This window comes from Setaria viridis, chromosome 2 (genome assembly GCF_005286985.2).
Source record: "Setaria viridis chromosome 2, Setaria_viridis_v4.0, whole genome shotgun sequence".
NCBI lineage: Eukaryota > Viridiplantae > Streptophyta > Magnoliopsida > Poales > Poaceae > Setaria > Setaria viridis.
Window position 1 is genome coordinate 36070401 of NC_048264.2, and position 20091 is coordinate 36090491.

Consider the following 20091-nt stretch of genomic DNA (forward strand, 5'->3'; position numbering starts at 1 on the left):
CGGCTCGAGACCCATCTTCTCATTCGAAAATAGAACAGGTGGCCATGAAGATCTAGCAACGTAGCCTAAGTTTTACGTTTTCCTTCACGAAGATAACAACATAAGCATGGTTGACTCTGTATATTCAGATTAATCAACAATCAATTTATCCATTACCTAATTTGTTCACTCACAATAATTCCCCCAAATCTCAAGTGGGTAATTTGTCACGACCGAGTAATTAATGGGTGCTTCAGTCCACAGCCACTCCCACATTTCAAAGTATTCCATCGGCCGGCAGTGGCAAAGCCAAAAACTCAAATCTTATCTTGTTAGAGGACCAACACTATTTATATTTTCAAAATTTAGTTACAATTTAAATTTTTTAAGGAAATTTTGCATTGCTCGGGGGCCTTGGCCCCCCTAGCTGCCGGCGATGTTGGAGTGATCACTGCCACTGACCACGAGATGAAGATGCGGGAATATGTGACCTCGGTGAGTGACCACATGGGGTGCCTCGACGCAGAGGCAGCATCGACAGCCACCGCCGGAGGCGCCGCGACCATTGGCTGGGCCCCGACTGCCAGCAGCGCCGCCGGCCACATGCCGCTGCTAATGATGCGCCGCGAGCGTCGCGTGTTGCCGCTGATGCTGATGCTAATACACCCCGAGTGTCGTCGTCGCGTGCTGCTCATGCATCACGGCGGCCACTTGTTGTTGCGAAAGCACCCCAAGGGCCGCCTGCACGCCGAGCACCACCCTGAGCGACGCATGCTGTTGATGCCCGGCATACCTAGTAAGTTGGGATCAAAAAAAGGAAAAATAGGTTCCCAGATCGCATGCTATGCTGCAAACAATAGGACACAATTGGAACAAAGAAAGAAGATGAGAAGAGAAAAACTAGGAAGGAAACGGGGAAGAATGGAAAAGAGGTCCAGCTTAGTGACAAGGCCCCCGTTCCAAGTGTCCATCTAAGGCTAATCTCAGTGGGAGTTTCATAGAGGTTTCATGCACATTAAATACGGTGACACATCAGCATATGTGATGACATGGCATGGTAGTTATGAAGTGAGAGAGGGAAGGAGTTTCATCAGGATGAAACTGTGTATACATTGTTTCCAAGATTATGAAACCTATTGAAACTTGCATTGGGGACTATAGAGTTTCATTTCATCTAACTATATCCAATCACATGCCTCACAATTAAATGTCATAAGCATCCTATGAAATCGTGAAATGAAACTGTACACTGGGACTTCCTGTTTCATTCATGAGAATACACCTCATGGGATGATGTGGTATCCTTGGAAACAGTGTAATGAAACCTTGCACTGGGACTAGCGCTCGCTTGATGTGCAGTATGCGCGTAGCATAAGTGTCGGGTCAGGCCCATTTATTTCCTCGTAAAAAACGTGATTGCAAAAATAGTTTCACCAAATTGACCGAACGGACGCGCACAAATTTGTTGGGATCGGAGTGCTTTTCCACGGTTGGGAATCTTGGGATAGTCACATCAAGACGTTCTCTTTTATCGGTAGATTTTATACGGTTGGGAATCTGCGAACGTATAAAGACACAAAATCTGAGATCCATGTGTTGTTATTCAAAATGTATTGTATTTTATGTTGGGTTCGAGAATTCAAATTGTTTTTGAAAACTAAAAATGTTTTGTACTCAAATTGTTTTGTGTGAAATTTTGTAGTGTTATGTAGTAAGTCCAAGGTATGTTTGTTTTTTTATTTGTTTGTATGTATCTGTTCGAAATGCAGTTGCGAGAACCACTTTCTTATGTGTTATTTGTCGTTATTTAAGACCTGACCGTTCTTGTAATACCTTTTTTTTTATCTTCCTCTATCATATTTCTTATTAAGTGACGATCTTTCCTCTATTGTTGTTGTTAGGTAGTTTTCCTTCTGTTTGCTATTTACCATGAAAAAAATGTGTTTTGTGCGCCAGTTGATTTTCCAAATAGCAAATCTTCTCTTTCAGGTGGCGCAGCTTGTCAATCAGTTTTCCTCGTGCGTGTGTGGATGATGAGCAAGCCCGGCTCAGTTCGCTACCCGCTGGTCATCTGCAGCTCCTGCCGTGCGTGGACGCTGCACCGAGGCCACAGCCACCAAGAGGACTGATCAAAGCCTCACCGCGTCACATTTGTTCGGTTAATCCAATTTCACGTTTTCAGTCGAATTTTTCTTAGCAAGTTTGATGGGCAAATCGGTGTATTTTTGGATTCCTGCCACTCGATTTTCCGAACCGGCAATACTACGTGGCTTCATCCTATTGGCCTGAAAATTGATTGACGCCATCACACAGATTTCCTCCTCTTTATTGAAGGCAAGCTCTAAAAGCCAACCTATCCAGCGACGCGAATGTTTCTTCGATGGTTCAGCTACGACAATCAGAGTACACAGTGCGGTACAACACCAGGCCAAAAGAGTACACGCATATAATGATAAAAACATATGATCTGAGATAAGCATACAAAATAACACCAGGCCAGCCCAACAAGTGGCCATGCAAACAGAAGGCTAGAAAGTCCAGTCTGAAACCTCTACTTGTCAAAATAGTGCATAAAAATAAAAAAGGAGAAAAACAAATTGTTTCTGGTGAAGCCTGTCTTCTTTAAAGAAAAGGCAGAACTGGGGATAACTGCGCTTATTCGGTCACCGTCCGGTAGGTAGGTACATCCGTATCGGGAAGGTAACGAGTAGCCACTGACATCATGGCCCGCTTCCGTTGTGCGCGCTGGAGAAGAGGAGACGAAACCGCCGAGTTGGTATTTGTTTTCCTGTTTGTTCGAGACAATCCGAGGTGGGATTCGAGGGTACCTACAAACAGACGCACGTTGCTGTCAGGCATACAGTGCTGAAAATCTGACTTGCTGATAAAGAGAAACGATTGTTCAACGCATAGTATATACTTGCTAATCACGCATGTACTCGGTTGCAGGAAACGCATCAAAAAAAAAAAAACACAAGCATCAGACTAACGCAACTTAAGAGCCATTTTTCAAGTCGCGAGTTTAAAAGCCAGCTGAAGCATTAGCGTACGCCAAATCTATTTGCCTGAGCACAAGAAAGAGGTTGGAGCTAAGCCTAAAAAACCAGTCGTGTCAAGCAAGCGCTGCACTTGCCACACAGACAAAAAAAAACATGTCAAGTACCGTATGATTTGAGGCATTCAGCCCAGCTTGACTTTGAGCCGCAAGGGCCAGTAGCACGAGCACGACTGGGATACCTTGCGACCTGCATCGAAGATAGAAGAGGGCGAAAGCGAATAATCGACAAAAGCCTGCTGGCAAGGTTTTTACCGATTTACCCTTCGTAAAAACGTCGAGACAAGAAAGTCGTATCAGGTCCGGGCGTCCGGCCATGAAACTTCGTACGCACATCTCACTCACCCACGCACGTGCTGACCAACGACGTGTCTACCCAGCGAACGATTGGCGGAAGCAGTGTGTTTCAGAGACTGCCGCGTGCGACTGTATTCGGCGAGAGGGAGCCAGAAGGGGACGCCAAGGATTACTGCAGCGCCAGCGTGCGCCGCACGTAGTGATTTGTTTAACCGGCATGCTCTGCGCAGGTACTCGCATACGATATTTTATGATTTCGTGGATCAGATCCTCCCGCCACCACAAGAGCCACAAGATGATCAGATGGTTCTACCGATTAGGAACGCAGCACACCTCTGTCCAGGTCGGCGCACTGACGGATATCCCCACAACGAGCGAATAACGAGCCACATATGCAGATGTCCTACAGGACTGTGATTTTGTTTCGTTTGGCCGCTATTGTGGCTGCGGCACAAAAATCACACCTAGCCAGTACGAGTGCTGCATTCGCTTGTTTATGCACGGATGGGAACAAAAGGTTAAAATGCCCTAACAACGCACCCTTAGTCCTAGAAAAGCAAAAAGCCTCAGTACTGGGGTTGCACCCTTGCAGGTTAAATATACTGAGCCTGTGAGCCAACTGTGCGTGTGGCCAGTTTCTCCACTTCACTAGGCAACCAAAAACGCTGGTACGATGCAAATGATTGGAGAACAGAGAACGGCTAGCTTCTTAGCTAAATGGATATATAGCACCCATCGCTAGCTTTGGATGCAAGTTCGGTCAACGTCAAACTCGAACGCAGTCCACCCTTCGCTTTGCTTTGAAGTTTGAGAGTGAAGAAACTTAATGCCTTAACTGAACGTGGACAAGATATTCTACGATGGCTTTGTGGGTGATCTAGTAAGTACATACATTATCGTATAGGCACGCTGTTGGGTATAATGATTGTCTAAAGGTTAGCCCGGGTCAGATGGTCGATCCTATATAGCAAATGCGAGCTAAACTGAGTCCCACGAACGAACAGTGGGGTTAGCAGAGGGCGATGACGTGCTGTTGTATGGTTCCTCAACGTGGCATGAGAAATGTGCATTTCCGCTGTACCATGAGGACCAAAAAACGGCGTGTCAAGCTGTTGAAGAATGCTTTTTGTTTTGTTTTGTTTTGTTTCAATGTACCCCCAAGCTTCTCAAGTAATTGATATCACAAAGCCATTACATTAAAGATCTCCATACATTAACCAACTAAAGAACTAATATTGCCTCATAAGATATATGCAGTGTTTTAGCATGCCTCTGTCATGCTGTTTTACTGTAATGCTAAAACACTCACAAAAAAGATTATGCAGATATCAACATTTATGAAAGCATCCTCACAAAAAAGTAAATCTTACGCAAGAAATACTATTAAAAGCAAGTGTGCAAAAATAATCTAACTTAACAAGGATGTAACTGTCTGTTATTGCAACCAAAAGTTGCTCATAAGTGATACCCTTGCGTAACATTTCAGTGTGTTTGATGTGCCTTGTGCCTAATCAGCCAACTTAACATCTTTATTAGATGCCAAACAATGGTTATTTTCCTGTGATAGTTCTGTTATATTGTTTAGAAGTAACTATTTTGCATAAATTCATATTTTTAACTTAACAAATGCATGGTAGTTGTTAGGATTAAGTAAACAATGATTAGCTAACCCTTGCACATTAGCAGACATGATATAACAAAAAAAAATATCAGATGGAGAAGTGGACTTACCTGAAGCAACAATTAGGTCTCAGGGCTGATTTCCTGATTGACGCTGCTGTATCTGAAGTAGTAGGTTTTGAGCTAACTGGAGGGTCGCCTGGTACTTCTTGCTTTTATCTGCCTCGTCCGGAGCTTGTGCAGTACCAGGAGCAAAATGCTGTTGTTGTCCATGAGATGATGGCTGGAGCTGGGGCAAATTTCCCATCTGATTATTTGCTGGAGGTCCAGGGTAAACTTGCGGAAGGGGAGGGGCAGGGTTGTTAGCATTGCTGGCTTGAATGTTAGAATGGCTACCCATAGCTAATGGAACATAGTTGCTTTGGGGAACATAATACTGCTCTGGCAGCTGTTGGTTCGTCTGTGTAGGCAAACTGTGTCCACCTTGAGATGGTAAGGTAGTAGTAGAACTGTGTGTTGGTGTAGGAATTGGAGGAGGTGGTGGTAGGTTCAAAGCAACTTCAGGGTTGTAAGCAGTATGCTGCGTTGAGTGCTCCTGAGCACCCACCATGCTCCCATAGTTTGTCAAATGAGCAGCTGAAACTTGCCTGCTGAACTGCTGTCCTGGCTGCTGAAGATTAGCAATCTGCCCAAAGGATAAATTTGAAGTTGTAGATTGATTTTCAGGATTCCATACTTTAGAAAGCATTGACAGACCATGCATCTGCGATGGTCTGTCTGTGGAATTCACAGGTATCTGACCACTTACCAGAGGTGAAGATTGCACACTTGGCATAAGCTTTGCTAAAGTAGCCATAATATCAGGCTTGACTGAAGGTTGAACTTGCGCTGCAGCTGTTTGGTTTGTAGGAAAGCCTGCAAGAGCTGGCTGGACTGCTTGGCCTTCATCCACCCGAGGCCTTCCAGATAGTTGCCCCAAATGATGCATTGACTCCTCACGCAAAGATCCCCGATAATCAGCATCAGAATAGCCATTGTCACTGGGAGAAATGATACTATACTTTCTTTGTGAAGTAGGCAGAGCTTCCCTTTCATCATAGTAAGGTTGTAGTTCTGGCCCAGTCAATTGTGGCCTTAGTGCAGCAGCAGCAGACATTTGTGGAATATGCAATACTACACCATAAAGGCGCTCTGGACCGTCAACTTGTAACACATTTGTCAAGAAATCTGATGGTGGTACCAAAAATAAAGTAGTCCCTGCATCAACCTTTACAACCCCTGCCCGGCTTTTCGAGCCCAGGTAGCGCAAGAACTCAGTATAAGAAACAAAGTCATCTTCGCTATCTGGTAAGAAAAAGACAACATCAAATCCAGTAGCATCCGCATAGTGCTTTGCCAGCATATCCAGTCCCGTCCTAGCTGAACAATTAATGACATCAGGTCTGCAAAATTGAAAAATACCAGACAAAGATCAACAACATGCACAATCAACTTGATAAAACAATAACATTTGTGCAGTTATGCTTGGACTTACAGAGGTATGTCACTGCCCTTTGTTATAGGCAAACAACGAGCATGGCAAACAGGAGATCCACCTTTGGAAATACTGCCTCGCCAGAAATGCTCAAGGTATGACGTTCGATGCACTGTGCCTCGGACTCGAATAGCAGGACTTGAACTCCCCTCAGCATGCACGGAGCTGTCCCGATGGCGGATCCCAGCAGAATAAAGACTTGTGCTGCCTGCCCTTACTTCATAAGGGTCAGCACCAGCATCGAGCCTCATTCGTTTTGCTTCTCTTGGATCAAATGATTCAGGTGGTGGAAGGATTCCACCTGGAGTAGGTAAACCACCATAATCAAAATGTCTTGATCTTCCTCCTCTTGGAGGATCGTACCCTTGCAAAGTACCACTGCCAAGACCATGACGTCCATCACTGGAATACATTTCTGATCTAGGAAATCCAGAAAGCGATGTTGGATTATCCAATTTATTTGGTGCGAGCTCACTGTTCGAGAAAAGAATCTGAATCCTGGGATCATTGAACAGATGACCATCTAGATTCGTCTTAGCATTGTAAGCTTCCACAACACTTGAAAACTCAACAAAAGCATACTGCCTTGTCTGGAAAATTTTTATCTTTGTAACGACACCAAATGCTGACATAGCCTGCCTAAGCATCTCCTCATCAATAACTTTATATGAAGCTGGAAAAGCAACCCAGAGAACATTGGTAGGCTGTGCATCTCGCATCCGTGATCCAGCAGAACCCTGGCAGGCAAACAGACAATGATAATAAGCAACAGCAGATAAAATAGGAAAACAACCAACACAAAAGAGATGAGAACGATATAGATGTAAACAGAGCATACCTTGGGAGGGCCAGTGCCTCTCTTGTCAGCTGGTGGTCCTGATACCCTACCATTGAAGCCACTTGCTTCTGACCATTCCTATACAAATCAGTAAAAAAAACAAGTTGTCATGAGAAAAACAAATCCTATCATAAACCTTTTATAGAGAAAATAGAAATCCAGTCAATAATGGATACACACCGCTCTTCCCTTGGACCTCTGGAAATCAACACATAATTCTTTGCCACCTAAAGTTCTTCCATTCAAAGATCTGTGAGCAGAAATTGCATCTTCGAGTTTCTCGAAATCAACGTACGCTGAAGTCTGATCTTGGGAGAATGCAACACCTTCAACTTTTCCAAACTTTTGGAACTCCTCCTCTAGCTCCTCCTTTGAAACTGACGGGCTAATGCCACCAACCCACAAATTCCTAACAGCTCTGGCCTGTAGAAACCAAAACAACAAACAAAATCCATAAGGATCAGTACCCTTTCCAGTTCCAACAAAACAATCATATCACCCTCATCAGCAGCTCTAGATTACAGATCAATCTCTACCAACACACATTAATTAGGTGGACCTTTCCTACCTAGCACGGCAATCACGCCGCGGAAACACAAATCGCAGCAAAGCAACGTGGGGAAATCTAGCGAGGCAGGGAGCAGATCCCAGCGTGGGGCAAAGCAAGAGAGGAATTACCGGCCGCGCGAACTCGGTGCGCATGGCGGCGCCCTTGACCTTTTCGCCCCGGGTGGCCTCGACGGCTGCGCGAGCCTCGGCGGGGGTGCGGAAGAGGACGAACGCGTAGCTGCGGGAGCCGGCTCGGGCGAGGGCGCAATCGAGCGCGCCGTGCGGCGCGAACAGCGCCATCAAGTCGCCCTCGCTCACATACGAGGGCAGGTTGCCTACCCAGAGCGTGTTCGTCTCCAGGAACCCAGCAGCGGCGCCGGCCCCGCTGGCAACAGCGTCCTTCGGAGGGGAGGCCGAGGCGCGCGCCTCCGGAGACCCCGCGGGCGGCGGTTCCGACGACATCGCCGGCGCGGCGGGGAGGGGATGGAGAGAGATTGCGGTTGCGGGAACCCTAGGCGAGGATGGGGAATTTCGGGTTCAGCTTTCACGCGAGCGAGAGCGGCCTCCGGGCCTGGGCTATGGACTTGGACGGCGGGTCTGGGGATTGGCTCGTACTTATGTGGATCGGGTCGCATATCATGCGTTCGAGTCGGACCACTTTTCGCTGGCACACTTGCTTTGTGAAAATCGACGTCGACTTGTTTCTGATTAAACACAAAATTCTGGTTTTACAAGGAACAAGTTTTTTACGCGGGTGGCTATTGCCTTATTGGAGTATCCAAACAAGATTTTAGTGGCAGTGGAGTAAAACCCGATCTTAGTAAATCAGGTTTCCACAAAATCGATAATCCTAACAAACCTTTGGTACTTAGGCCTAAAAGGTATTTTGCGTAAGTCACGTATATCTTTGTGTGTGGTAGTGTGTCTGTCCCGCGCATCTAAGTGGTACATATATCTATCTCTCCATTTTATTGAATGTTAAGGTTGATTAAATTTATCCGTAAAATACCTATCTCGTACTTTGCCATGCCTTATCTAATAGATTTTCTATTTATCCTATAGATTTTCTATGTATGCATATATCTCGCATGGTATGTTATCTATATGGTCTATCTGGAAAACGACCATTTGTACCGATCTCTAACCCTGTTTCTTTTAAGTGTCCATACTTTAATCAACGTATACTCTGGGGTTCATATGATCCTGAGTTGTGCTTGCTGGTCATATACAATACTGTAATGTGTTATGCTGTAGAGACCGATGATAGATTACATCATTCTATAACATTTAAATTCGTGTGTGATACGTATGGTTCGTATTTTGCTTTACTGTCTGTTTTACGTGAGCGCGCTTCACTACTGTGTGTTGGCAACGGACATAGCAGTTTCTCTCCACCATTACTTTTTTTTATTGCAATTGACACATAAATTATAGTATCTCTTGACTTCTTGAGGCATGTTATGGAACAATGCTCGATGTGGCCAGTGGCCACGCTATTGGGAGAGGAAGACAGCTGGACGATACAGGTGGCGTGACAGGAAGAACGGAAGATAAAGCAAGGCTTGGTAGAACTATCTACACACGGCCAATCTTTGCACCACAATCCCTCCCTGCCGCACCACCTGAAAGCCCAAACTTTATTCAGTACAGAATACACAAAATATTTGATCGTTTGGTACGGGCACACCATGCGTGAGCATGAAACACAGGCAGCTGCGCAGCTAGCCAACATTGTGAAACCGCATACCAAATGGAACGACGCTTACACCAGCCATAAACTTTGCATAGAATCTTGCTGTATGTCAACTCACAGATTCTAAACAGCAGTAAGCAAATTCGGGTAAATTGTACAAAGCATGTTAGCATAAAGGAACTAAGGCCAATTTACAGACAGAAGCGCAATGGTAACAACAGCTTCAAGTATGTGAAATGTGTTCTAGCAACAAAGCATAACTAGGTCATGTTCATGGATGTCTGCTCTAGGATATATATGCCTTCAAAGACGCCGGCATGCGTTCGACTACTCTGTCCATTAGCCACTTGATTTTGAAAGAAGCATTTGACACCAAGCTGTCAATTTCTTCCTCGCATTGTTCATAGACTATGAAGACAATGAACAAGGATGCCAATACTGCATACAGGAGAAGAGAATCTGATGATAAATTTGTTCTGCAACAGTAAATGAGCAGTTGAGCACAACTTAGTGGCAAAATATAATCCCTTACCAAGACCCATCAGAAATCTGAATTGAAAGTTCAACAATAGCTTGATGCTGTACAAAAATGCAAATACCTGCAATATAGCGAAGAAACCATGGATCATTTATAACACAGGAACCTTTTTTCATAATTGTACCATTCCTACAACAAAACAGCTACGTTCTCCCTGTCATGTAGTATTGATTTGCAGTGACTTTCTTCAATAAAGCCTATCTTTTTGTTGAGGAAAACCTGTCGCTATTTTATTGATCCTTCTAAACACCATTAATCAAGAAGGATTATTTAGACAGGGTGAGTTATTAACTGATTGAGATATAGAACGAATGGCTGCTTCTAACAACTAATAAACTGAGTAGTTCACAAACATCAACTAAACATGATGAAAGAAACAGTGTATTTTAGATACAGGAAGGCAGTTTACCCCCATATATATATATTATTTCTGGCTGAATAGAAGCCAAAAGCATATCAAGCTAACCGAAGGCTTAAATCACTTAACATGACTTCACAGATATCTTTTTTAAGACAAACTGCAGAAACATCTAGAATAGTAAAAGTGCATATATATTAAAATTTATTCAAGACAACTCAATCTAATCATGTAACTGTCAGAAAAAGAAAAGATGGCTTATGAATATGCTAGAGATAATACACCTACTGGACCTCAATCCCCGAAACAAATAAAATTCAAATGCCATGTGTGGGCTCAAGAGCCCAAACTTGATAGGTGGTACCTAATGGAAAAGGACACATCACATAGGGTATTCTAACAAAATATAGCTTCCAGGAGATGATTCTCAACAAAGCTGAACACCAACCTTTAAAAGGGTACTCCAGTCTTCGCCTTCTGCTAGAACCCTCAGTTTATGAATGCCCCCATTCCATGCAGAAGCCAGGCACATCAGTGAATTCCTCAATGCTGAGTGTGATACTTCAAAATGATCAGAAGTAACTTTCTCAACTGTAAAACCAAACCTGCAACAGGAGTTCAACTTCAGTACTCAGACATCATATACAAAATTCTTCTGCGTTGACTGGGGAACACCCACATCAAATTAGTGTACTCAAAAGACAGCTGAACAACCAAAATACATACACTTGTGACGGCAGCACACCATGGATGAAAAGAGCAAGGGAGGTCACTAGAAGAAATTTGGCAGCTGACGAAACAAAAGTTCTGTCTGAAAGCAGGAACCAGTAGAAAAGCAGAAACAATACTGTCACAAATGAAAAGGTTCTCTTTTCATCCCTCCAAAGAAGAATATCAGCAGCTGCAGTAGAAACGTAACATGTCAACAGGGGAAAACATATATAAATCACAATGAAGTGACCGGTACTTAAATAAAAATGAAAAGAGTTCTACACAACTGCATCAGAAAATTTTGGTATCCAAGGCTCTTGTTCATTCAATTTGGCGGAAAGCAAAAAATACCAGAGGGCTATTTTTTTTTTTTTGAAGAAAAAGGGCCGTGTCACCTGTTCCACTTCCTAACAGCTTATCTGCTTTCGATGATCCACAGGAGCGCTGTTTCCTCGAGAAACCCAAATTATCTGATAGTTCTGAAAATGACCTGACAGTTCTCATAATTCCATCCTGATACATATTAAACATTGAAATGTATTAGCTATTAGCATCTGCATTGCAAGAAACAGAAAGCCTTTGTAGAGGCCTCATGTGTCTTTTATGAGAAATATATTAAGCAATACAGATGCAGAATGATTGCAGAGTACCAAAGATGATCAAAGGGAATGTTCGTGATTGCAATACAGCATGGTAAGAAAACAAGCTCACCTCCAATGATACAATTGGGTAGTACCCAAGTAATCTTCTAGCTTTTGAAGTGTTAAAAGTTCTTGTGCATGACAAGAAGTATATTGTATCTGGATGCAGAAGAGGAGTGGAAAACATTTGAAAACCAAGCCTGTGACGAATCATATTGGAGAACAAGGCCGCAGACAATAACATCTTGGCAGGAAGATTAATCCTGGGCCTAAATGGATGAGAAACAACATCACATGTTAACTTCACGAGTTGACTTCAAAGAGTAGAGAGGGGCAAAGAGGGAGGGAGAAATACCTCTGACAGCCCATAGCTTCCATTATGCAATTCATAAACTCCCATGTTTCCATAGGTTCATCATTGGTAACAAAAAATGGCTGTAAAAGTTCAGTGCACAGAATTAACCATAAAAGTAATATCACTGAAACATAGCACTTTTATCTGTAAAAATGTACCTTCCCAGCAACAGAAGCTGCATTTGAACACAAGGCTTGCTCAGCACAAATATTGGCATGGGCCACATTTTCCACATAGGTAAAGTCAGACATGTTACTGCCACCACCTATTACAAACTGAAAAGAACTGCTTAAGAAAACCAGTATTTCATAGTTCAAAGAGGCTTGGGTAAAGTTTGTAGTTCATGTTTTTAAAATAGCAAATCCTAGATTGGGTTCAAGGAAGTGACAGATATGCAATTTTCTCTTCAGAAGATGCACAAGCAGCAACTGCGTCAGCTAAAAGGAGCCTAATAATTGAAAAGGGAAAATGAATAGAAATCCATATTGCATCTCCCAAACAGAAGCCCAGACTGCTCTAGGTCCAGTTCCAATCGTGAAATATTATACCTACCGAATCATCTGCTTAATGAACAGTAGCAATTCACTCAAAAATTAGACATAACCAACTGGGAGAGTAATGCTCTCTCTACCAGATCCATTAATTCAAATAGCAATCAAGAATCCGTGATCTGGAATCACTACTGATCGCCAAAACAGAGGAATGCTAGCAGAGTTACCACCAACCAGGTATTAACACACTGTACATGCTTTTCTAACATCCTATTGTCACCACAGAAACGCAAGATGAATTGTAACACAATTCTTAATCACATATTGAAATGGAAAATCTATAGGTCTACAGCAACAGCAGAGCTCTATGCATATTTACCAAATCATCATTTTATGGCACATTAAGCTCCATGCTATAAATAATATGTGTTGCGTCCATGTATCATTAGCTCCCCTCAGTTCACTAATCATGTTAATACGGAATCAATCGCTATGTAGTTCTTCCACATAAGAAATTGAGGTGCAAACATCTGAATGTGGAGACAATTTCAGTTTGGAATACCTTGCCCAAGGGAGACCTTGCATATCCAGCAACAAACCTCAGCAGGCTCGAATCGCCAGGCCCGAACATATTGCTCGGGCGCAGCACGCATGTCCGCATCCCGTCCACCCCGTCCGCACCCAGCACCATCATCTCCACCTGCGCCCTCAGCTCGCTCACCGCGTTCCCAAACTGCGCCGACAAGCAAAAACCAAGCAGCCATCACTCCACGGCACTACCTCCAAAACCAAGGATCCCAAAGCCGAGCAGATCACGCCGAGGAAATGCAATGTCGCGAGCCACCACACCTTGTCAGGGTAGGGCGCGGAGTCCTCGTCGGCATTGACCACATCCCGGGCGCCGGCGGCCACCACGTCGGCCGAGCCTGTGTACACCACCCTCCCCACGCCGGACGCGCGGCAGGCCGCGAGGAGCCGCCTCGTGCCCTCGGCGGCGAGGCGGTGGAGGGAGAGGAAGGACCCGTCGCTCCCGGAGGCGGCGGCGGTGGTCGCGTCCACATGGAAGACGGCCGCGGCTCCGGCGAGCGCGGAGGCGAGGCCCGCGGGGTCGGAGAGGTCGACGGCGTGGTGGCGGACGAGGGGGGAGGCCGGCGGTGGGGGCGGGGAAGGGGAGGGGTCGACGACGGCGACGGCCGACCAGCGGCCCGAGGCGGCGAGCGCGGCGGCGAGGTGGCGGCCGAGGAGGGTGGAGCGGCCGAAGGTGACGGCGCAGGCGGGCTTGCCCGTGGTCGGGCCGGCCTCGGCGGTCGCCATCGCGGGTGGGGTGGGAGTGGGACGGAGGTGGGGGACAAGGCGAAATGGGGAGGGAGCAAAAGGGGTTTTCGTTCGTATCTTTTTCAGCTGATTTTGTTTTTGTTTCCGAAAAATATTTTTATTTGCCACCGTGAAAACTAGAGCATGCACAATTGTACATCAGGTTCGATACAGGCTGGGGACCATGGATTCGTGCTTAACCGAACAGCTCATGGAATCAAAGCTTTTCTTTCGACAACCAAAGAGCAATCTGCCTCATGCTTTCCGCGAAAACAATAGCTAAGCTCATGTAACTTTTGGCTGCTTCTGGGATGAACGGTCAAGGGGGTGTTTGGTTTCACCTTTTTTTGCTAAAGTTTAGCAACTTTTAGCTGCTAAACTGCTAAACACCCTTGCTAAAACTTGTTAAAGTTGAGTTGCTAAAGTTTAGCATTTTAGCAAGTTTTTGGTTGCTAAAACTTACTAAAAGGTGGGCTGGACAACCTATACCCCTCATTTATTGCTCGTCTCTCTCCTCCTGCGCACCTTTAATAAGGTTAGATAAATCTTTTTACAGCTCATTAAATGCTTTTTACCAAGAGTATCCAAACAGCTTTTGCTAAAGTTTAGCAACTAAAGTTTAGCAACTTTTAGCAACTAAAGTTTAGCAAGAGGCCCTTGGACAATTTGGTCGGCGTACAGCTTCCAAACTATGACGGACCGACAGTTCAGCTTGCCAGAATCATGACGCTTCGTTTTATGCTTCCTTTTTCGGCACGGTTGATGATTGAACACCACTTTTATCAAAGGGAAAAGCTAACGAGTGCTCGGGTGTTTCAGAGCTTCCCAGCACTCGATTTTTTCTGCTGCTGCCACAGTGCATGATTGGAGACTCCGGCGGCTATCTTCCTCAACCAAGGCGAGGCTCCGGCCATCTTCCTCAACCACGGCGAGTGTGCAGCGAACCAACGACCTAGTTAGTGTTCTGGGGTTTGGGGTGGGGGATTTCTATGGAGCAGCGGCTGTAAAGGAAGGTCGCCGGCGGCAGGTTTATCCGGCGGCGGTTGCGGGCGCGGGGGTACTCGAGTGTACTATAGACACTCCCTTATCAAAATGTGACGTGAAATCCAAGCCTGGTATTCATATGCCATCAACCAAAGGACACATTGCATGTACCTTACGTACAAGGCAGCTAGAAGTACACTAACAAGCATTGCAATGTTGATCCCGGATTCGTGCGGCTTCAAAAATACATTTGATTCGTGCAATGTCACAGCGTCAGAACATTCGGTGAGCATTCTCCATTGTCTAATAGACCATCAAGACAACACGAACGTATTGAAGAGCAAGAACTGAGATTAAACTATCGAACAGCTGACTCACGTTCTTTTTACAGAGTAGATGATGGCAGAACATGCTTATTTGTAGTAGACAAAAGAATCACTGGCTGCTATAGACAAGCACTGCCCAAGCTACATACACTCGACACAATTTTGCCGAAGCATTTCAAAATCTAGCCCAAACTTATATACCTTTCTTTCCTACATTTCTTGTGTCTTAGGGGTTTCTTTGTCCGAACTTTAACAAGATAGTTGTCATGTCACGAGAATTTCCTTTTGTTAGTCAGAAGTTATCTTTTGCTCGACGGACAACTTCAAGCACACGGTCTTCATCAAAATGATCTGGAATGGACAGAGTACTCTTAATTTCTGGATTGGAGGTCCGCAGGAAAGGATTGCACTGTTTCTCTCTCCCAATTGTTGTTGGCACCTGGTAAACATGAAACTTGGATTAAAGTCAGAGAAGGGGTGGAAATATAGTCCACTTAAGTATTTGATCAACCCATCAGTGGTATATCTTACACATCATGCATTCAGAAATGTTCATAAGAATGGGAAAGTAAACAATGCATGATATCGCGTCTAAGAAACATTAGTTTATCAAGCAAAGACTGGGAACAAGTCATATTACCGTGGGTATATTTTTATTGCGCAACTCAGCTGCATTTGCAGCGTATTCCTGTAATTCTTTATTTCCTGGTTCTACACTCAGGGCAAATTTTGAATTACTCTGCAGGGAGGAACATTAAGCATTAAATAGCGGGTCAATGCAGGAAAGTTTTTGACCTGAAATGAAAAATTACTAACCAAAGTATATTCATGTCCACAGTATACTTTCGTCTCATCAGGCAGAGCTATAATTTTCTGGAGTGAGGAATACATCTGCAGTAAGGATAAAATGGTCAAAAATCTATGCAAAAGGAAAAAAATGCACTGAGCCATTGACGATCAATAAAACTACCAAGAGTTCACAACCTTATAAATTCATATTAAATCGTCAAAGTCCAAAGTGCCAGTAGTTGGATTTGATCACGATTGTCCCATTTGATGTTCAAATAAATGTAAGTACACTACTGAACATAATGTGCAAAGGACTCGGTGATTAAAGTTCGTACCTTTTTTTTGATATTTCAGTTTCATATAATGAATTTTACTTACTCATTGTTTACAAGTTATAATAGTTGCATTTAAGACATAATTTAAATCATATAAAACATCAGAAGCTCCAACATTATGTGTATTAATCACAATTAAAGGACTTATTTGCTGAAGTAAAAGCACAACAAAGGAACTAGCTTGTTACAAAGTTGAGTAGAAAAAATAAACCAGACATACAAGAATTTTAAGTATCTTATTACAATTTACATGAAAACTTAGATGAAAACAGAAGAGTTTGCAAGCCAGTAAAAGCAAACCTGCTGTGGAGTCCCTTCAAAAAGCTTTCCACATGATAGATTGAACAACGTGTCACCTGTAAATATGGCTCCAGAACCAGCAAAATAATAGCACACATGACCTGATAGAAATACATGAAAAATCAATGAAGTGAACCAAATTGCGCTAGTAACTTCTTTTGCCAAAAAAAGAAACATAAGATGTATTCTCTGTTTGCTTTTTCTAAGAAATACAACGACTTTGATTGCTTCGAACATGTTTTGTAACAAGCACTGCCAGTCTGCCACAACTCACATATTTTATCATAGCAACAAGAGAAAAGCAGTGTTTAGAACAACTTATAAATTTTAAAATAAGTTCTATAGAAAACAGTCACACAGATGTGATAAGGCAAACATCTGGTGGGCAACGTAGTGTGAAACTTTTAGTGCGCTCCTAATGTGAAAACAAGGGGAGAAGAAGAGGGCGGGCATCCCTCAGCTTCCATGAACAGAACTATATTGTTCTCCTCATGTTGATGCAAAAATATATCTCCAATGTAACAACTGATGAGAAGTCCCTTGTGTTTCCTTTTTTGTTTTTTCATATTTTATTAAATTTTCCTTTTAGCTGGCGGCTTATATGAGTTTTTCCTTTAGCTTACCCTTTTGTTGTTGATGATGTAATGTGAAGCCTTTGTGTACATAGCAGGACTTACACTTACAATATTCAAATTGAACATAAGAGAAGACATAAGATGAGTTAGAAGAAATTTCTAATAACAACCTGAAGTATGCCCAGGAGTTTCCAGTACAAGAACTTGATGACCAGCAAACATCCATGTGTCACCCTCCTTAAGAGTGATGTCAATGCCAGGAATTCTATCCCTGTCCTTTTCAGAACCAATAACCTAAGAATAATGTCTACGACTGTTAGAAGATGAAAGCAGACAACATATCTATCAACTTCACATTAGATATTTGACTACTTGAGAAACAATCATCATTATCTTCTGGATTTTAAACTTCAGCTACCTTGAAAATTACTAAACATCTTGAATTTGACAGATACATTACTGATAAGTGTAATGAATGGCAATGTAAAATGTTCATTGTAAGCCCAGCCTTGAGTATAGACCTATATAATTCAGTTCAGTTCATAATAATATACATTTTGATTGTGTCACACACTGTCTCAGAGTTGCTAAACAATGAAAGAAAAGAAAAGAGAGGAAAGAGCCCAAATCTATACCTTTGCACCATATTTTGCCTTCAGTTCCAAGTTTCCACCAGTATGGTCGTAGTGATGATGAGTGTTCAGTATATAGGTCAAGTTCTGATTTCTCTTTTCCAATGCATTTATAATAGGCATAGCCTCAGAAGGGTCCACCACTCCAACTGTTCCAGTATCAACATCATGCAGGATATATGCATAGTTATCTCGAAGGCATGGTACCTGCACAGAAACAACAATATTTGCTGATGAATACTTAGGATGCTCAGAAATATGATTGAATGACAAGAAATCTACAGGCAGTAGGAAGAGTAATATATTGATAAACAAAGTCTTTTGGAAAATGAATTAATTCTGGTTCTTTAATAGTTTTCCCTATTTGTAACAATGCCTGCAATTTCTTTATGCTTCCATCTTATGAAGGGTAGCCAATCTGTCTGGAAGACACTACGAACAAATGATTTGACAATTATGTGGCCCACCAATGCATGCTTGAAAATGTCAGTCGTAAAGACAGTCTAAGGTGTCCTGTCCATATCATTGTAGGTAGAGGATAGATGAAAAGCCAGGCATGATTGAAGGAATAACTCATGGAATGGAAGAAGAATAAGACTATAAGAGAGACTTCTTTTCGGGAACAAGTGCTCTTTCCTGATAAAAATGGCCTTATGACCTTGTCTTTCTTGCTACAAAGCCATGCCATCCAATTCTAAGAAGCACATCACAACTAGTTTCAACTGCTGATTGCCTACTACAGAGCACTCCTATGTCAATACTCAATACAGCATCGAGGCACTTACATTGACAAGTGTTAATCAAACAATCAACAACATTAAGTCTGAATAACAACACATTGGTTAGCTAGGAGCGCTTACAAGCTCAATTTGCAAGGAAGATGAGACGCTGGTCATGTTGCAGAGGAAGCGCCCTGCGCCAAACACACGCCCTACTCCATGCAGCGTCCTCAGCGGCATGACCAACAGGGAGCCGATTCCGTACAGCAGAGGCTTCCCGAGCCATTGCTTCCGCACGCTCGGCAGCAAGGACGGCTGCCCTCTCATCTGCAAGACAAGTAGACAACAGAACCAGACCGAAATTTCTCAAAACTGAAATTCGCAGAGAACTACACACGCAGCGAAATTACGGTGACTAAACACCAATCCCATCTCCACACCGCGCAAATTCACACAAAAACTAGTAGCTAGAGTAAAGGAATAAGTACAGAAACGATAAACAACTGGCACTCCTCGATTACGCGAGAACCCAGGGACCGGTGCGCGAAACAGACAAGTTCCGTTGGCTGGAACCGAGGCAGTTAAAGTCCGCGGCAACGCGCCCCGACGGAAATCCCCGACCCCCAGATCCAAACCCCCGACGAGAACCACCGCGAAGAAGGAAGAGAGGGGGGGGGGGGGGGGGGGGGGGGTGAGAGGCGACCGTGGGGGCGGCGGAGGAGGAGCAGCGCGGGAGGGAGGAGGCCACGATCGAGCACGCCTTCGACAACATCCTCATCCCCGCTCCCTCCCTCCCTTCCTTCCCGTGCTCGCGGGGCGCTGCCGCCTTCCGAGGAGACGAGGCGATGCGTGGCGTGGGGAGCGAGGAGAGAGGGAGGGGGAGGAGGGGGGACGGCACGGCGAGTAGGGGGAAAGGAGACGGAGAGGTTGGCCGGCTGTGATGGCGCTGGCTCGCCCGCGCCGGGTCCACACGGCCCCTCGGGGATGTCTTCCCCTGTTGATCTGGACGGTCCGTCGGGCGATCGACGGTGCCGATGGGGCCGCGAAGCGGTGCGTGGCGTGGGGCCGACGTCAGGCGCTCGTGATCGCTCCCCGGTTGGGACAGTTGGACTTGGACGGAGCCGCGTGTTCTCTCCAAAGGTGCGGTGCACGGCCGGCGCGTGCCACACTTCTTAGCTGGGAAATTCCGTGAGTCCCGGCCGCCTCGCGCTCGTAACCAGACCAAGCATTTCCACACGATTTTGTGGCGATTCGCTTTGAATTTTCTATGCGCAAAGCTCAGGCGAACTCGGGCCTTTTTTGTCTTTTATAGGATGCTAGGCCATATGGCTCCACACCATACACACAAAATTTATCGGTGCTTTGTTTGGTAAAAAGAAATTGCAAATGCCTTTTGCTGTGGTAAACTGTTTGTTTGTTGATAGTAGCGCGATGCTTGACCTCTTTGAATACGAGAAA

General features: G+C 44.3%; 3 protein-coding genes across 5 annotated transcripts; all 3 read right to left on the reverse strand.

The window, feature by feature from the left end:
* Positions 1–2395: 2395 nt before the first annotated feature.
* LOC117843710 (flowering time control protein FPA) lies at positions 2396–8459 on the reverse strand. Of its 2 annotated transcripts, XM_034724388.2 has the most exons (7): positions 8002–8457; positions 7504–7746; positions 7324–7401; positions 6486–7222; positions 5760–6393; positions 5063–5636; positions 2396–2807 (listed from the first exon to the last, which is right to left on the reverse strand). In XM_034724388.2, the coding sequence occupies exons 1-6, from the start codon at positions 8332–8334 to the stop codon at positions 5082–5084; spliced, it is 2580 nt and encodes an 859-aa protein (XP_034580279.1). In that variant the 5' UTR covers positions 8335–8457; the 3' UTR covers positions 2396–2807; positions 5063–5081. The 2 variants fall into 2 exon arrangements, with proteins under 2 accessions (XP_034580279.1, XP_034580278.1); XM_034724387.2 differs by having other exon boundaries at positions 5063–6393; positions 8002–8459.
* Positions 8460–9634: 1175 nt separating this feature from the next.
* LOC117846541 (3beta-hydroxysteroid-dehydrogenase/decarboxylase) lies at positions 9635–14003 on the reverse strand. 2 transcript variants are annotated; one of them, XM_034727748.2, is made up of 10 exons: positions 13509–13999; positions 13222–13392; positions 12327–12443; positions 12169–12248; positions 11884–12082; positions 11568–11685; positions 11188–11362; positions 10910–11066; positions 10098–10164; positions 9635–10003 (listed from the first exon to the last, which is right to left on the reverse strand). In XM_034727748.2, the coding sequence occupies exons 1-10, from the start codon at positions 13971–13973 to the stop codon at positions 9852–9854; spliced, it is 1701 nt and encodes a 566-aa protein (XP_034583639.1). In that variant the 5' UTR covers positions 13974–13999; the 3' UTR covers positions 9635–9851. The 2 variants fall into 2 exon arrangements, with proteins under 2 accessions (XP_034583639.1, XP_034583640.1); XM_034727749.2 differs by lacking the exons at positions 9635–10003; positions 10098–10164 and adding an exon at positions 10184–10825 and having other exon boundaries at positions 13509–14003.
* A 1287-nt stretch (positions 14004–15290) lies between these two features.
* Positions 15291–19546, reverse strand: LOC117845919 (probable hydroxyacylglutathione hydrolase 2, chloroplastic). Its single transcript, XM_034726990.2, has 8 exons — positions 19337–19546; positions 18775–18960; positions 17918–18121; positions 17453–17576; positions 16708–16808; positions 16100–16174; positions 15924–16022; positions 15291–15722 (listed from the first exon to the last, which is right to left on the reverse strand). Exons 1-8 carry the CDS (start codon positions 19409–19411, stop codon positions 15576–15578), a joined length of 1011 nt encoding a protein of 336 aa, XP_034582881.1. The 5' UTR covers positions 19412–19546; the 3' UTR covers positions 15291–15575.
* Between the last annotated feature and the right edge of the window lie 545 nt (positions 19547–20091).

What these genes read in the sequence shown, in the direction of transcription:
- LOC117843710 (XM_034724387.2), bottom strand. Translation starts at nt 8,334, where the DNA reads ATGTCGTCGGAACCGCCGCCCGCGGGGTCTCCGGAGGCGCGCGCCTCG. An exon ending in GCACCGAGTTCGCGCGGCCG is followed by an intron (nt 7,747 to 8,001) that starts GTAATTCCTCTC and finishes TGGTTTCTACAG; the next exon opens with GCCAGAGCTGTTAGGAATTT. An exon ending in GAGGCACTGGCCCTCCCAAG is followed by an intron (nt 7,223 to 7,323) that starts GTATGCTCTGTT and finishes TTTGCCTGCCAG; the next exon opens with GGTTCTGCTGGATCACGGAT.
- LOC117846541 (XM_034727748.2), bottom strand. Translation starts at nt 13,973, where the DNA reads ATGGCGACCGCCGAGGCCGGCCCGACCACGGGCAAGCCCGCCTGCGCC. An exon ending in CAAGGTCTCCCTTGGGCAAG is followed by an intron (nt 12,444 to 13,221) that starts GTATTCCAAACT and finishes AGTTCTTTTCAG; the next exon opens with TTTGTAATAGGTGGTGGCAG. An exon ending in GGTGTGCTGCCGTCACAAGT is followed by an intron (nt 11,067 to 11,187) that starts GTATGTATTTTG and finishes CTCCTGTTGCAG; the next exon opens with GTTTGGTTTTACAGTTGAGA.
- LOC117845919 (XM_034726990.2), bottom strand. Translation starts at nt 19,411, where the DNA reads ATGAGGATGTTGTCGAAGGCGTGCTCGATCGTGGCCTCCTCCCTCCCG. An exon ending in CCTCCTCCGCCGCCCCCACG is followed by an intron (nt 18,961 to 19,336) that starts GTCGCCTCTCAC and finishes CTTGTCTTGCAG; the next exon opens with ATGAGAGGGCAGCCGTCCTT. An exon ending in GTGGACATGAATATACTTTG is followed by an intron (nt 16,023 to 16,099) that starts GTTAGTAATTTT and finishes TCCTCCCTGCAG; the next exon opens with AGTAATTCAAAATTTGCCCT.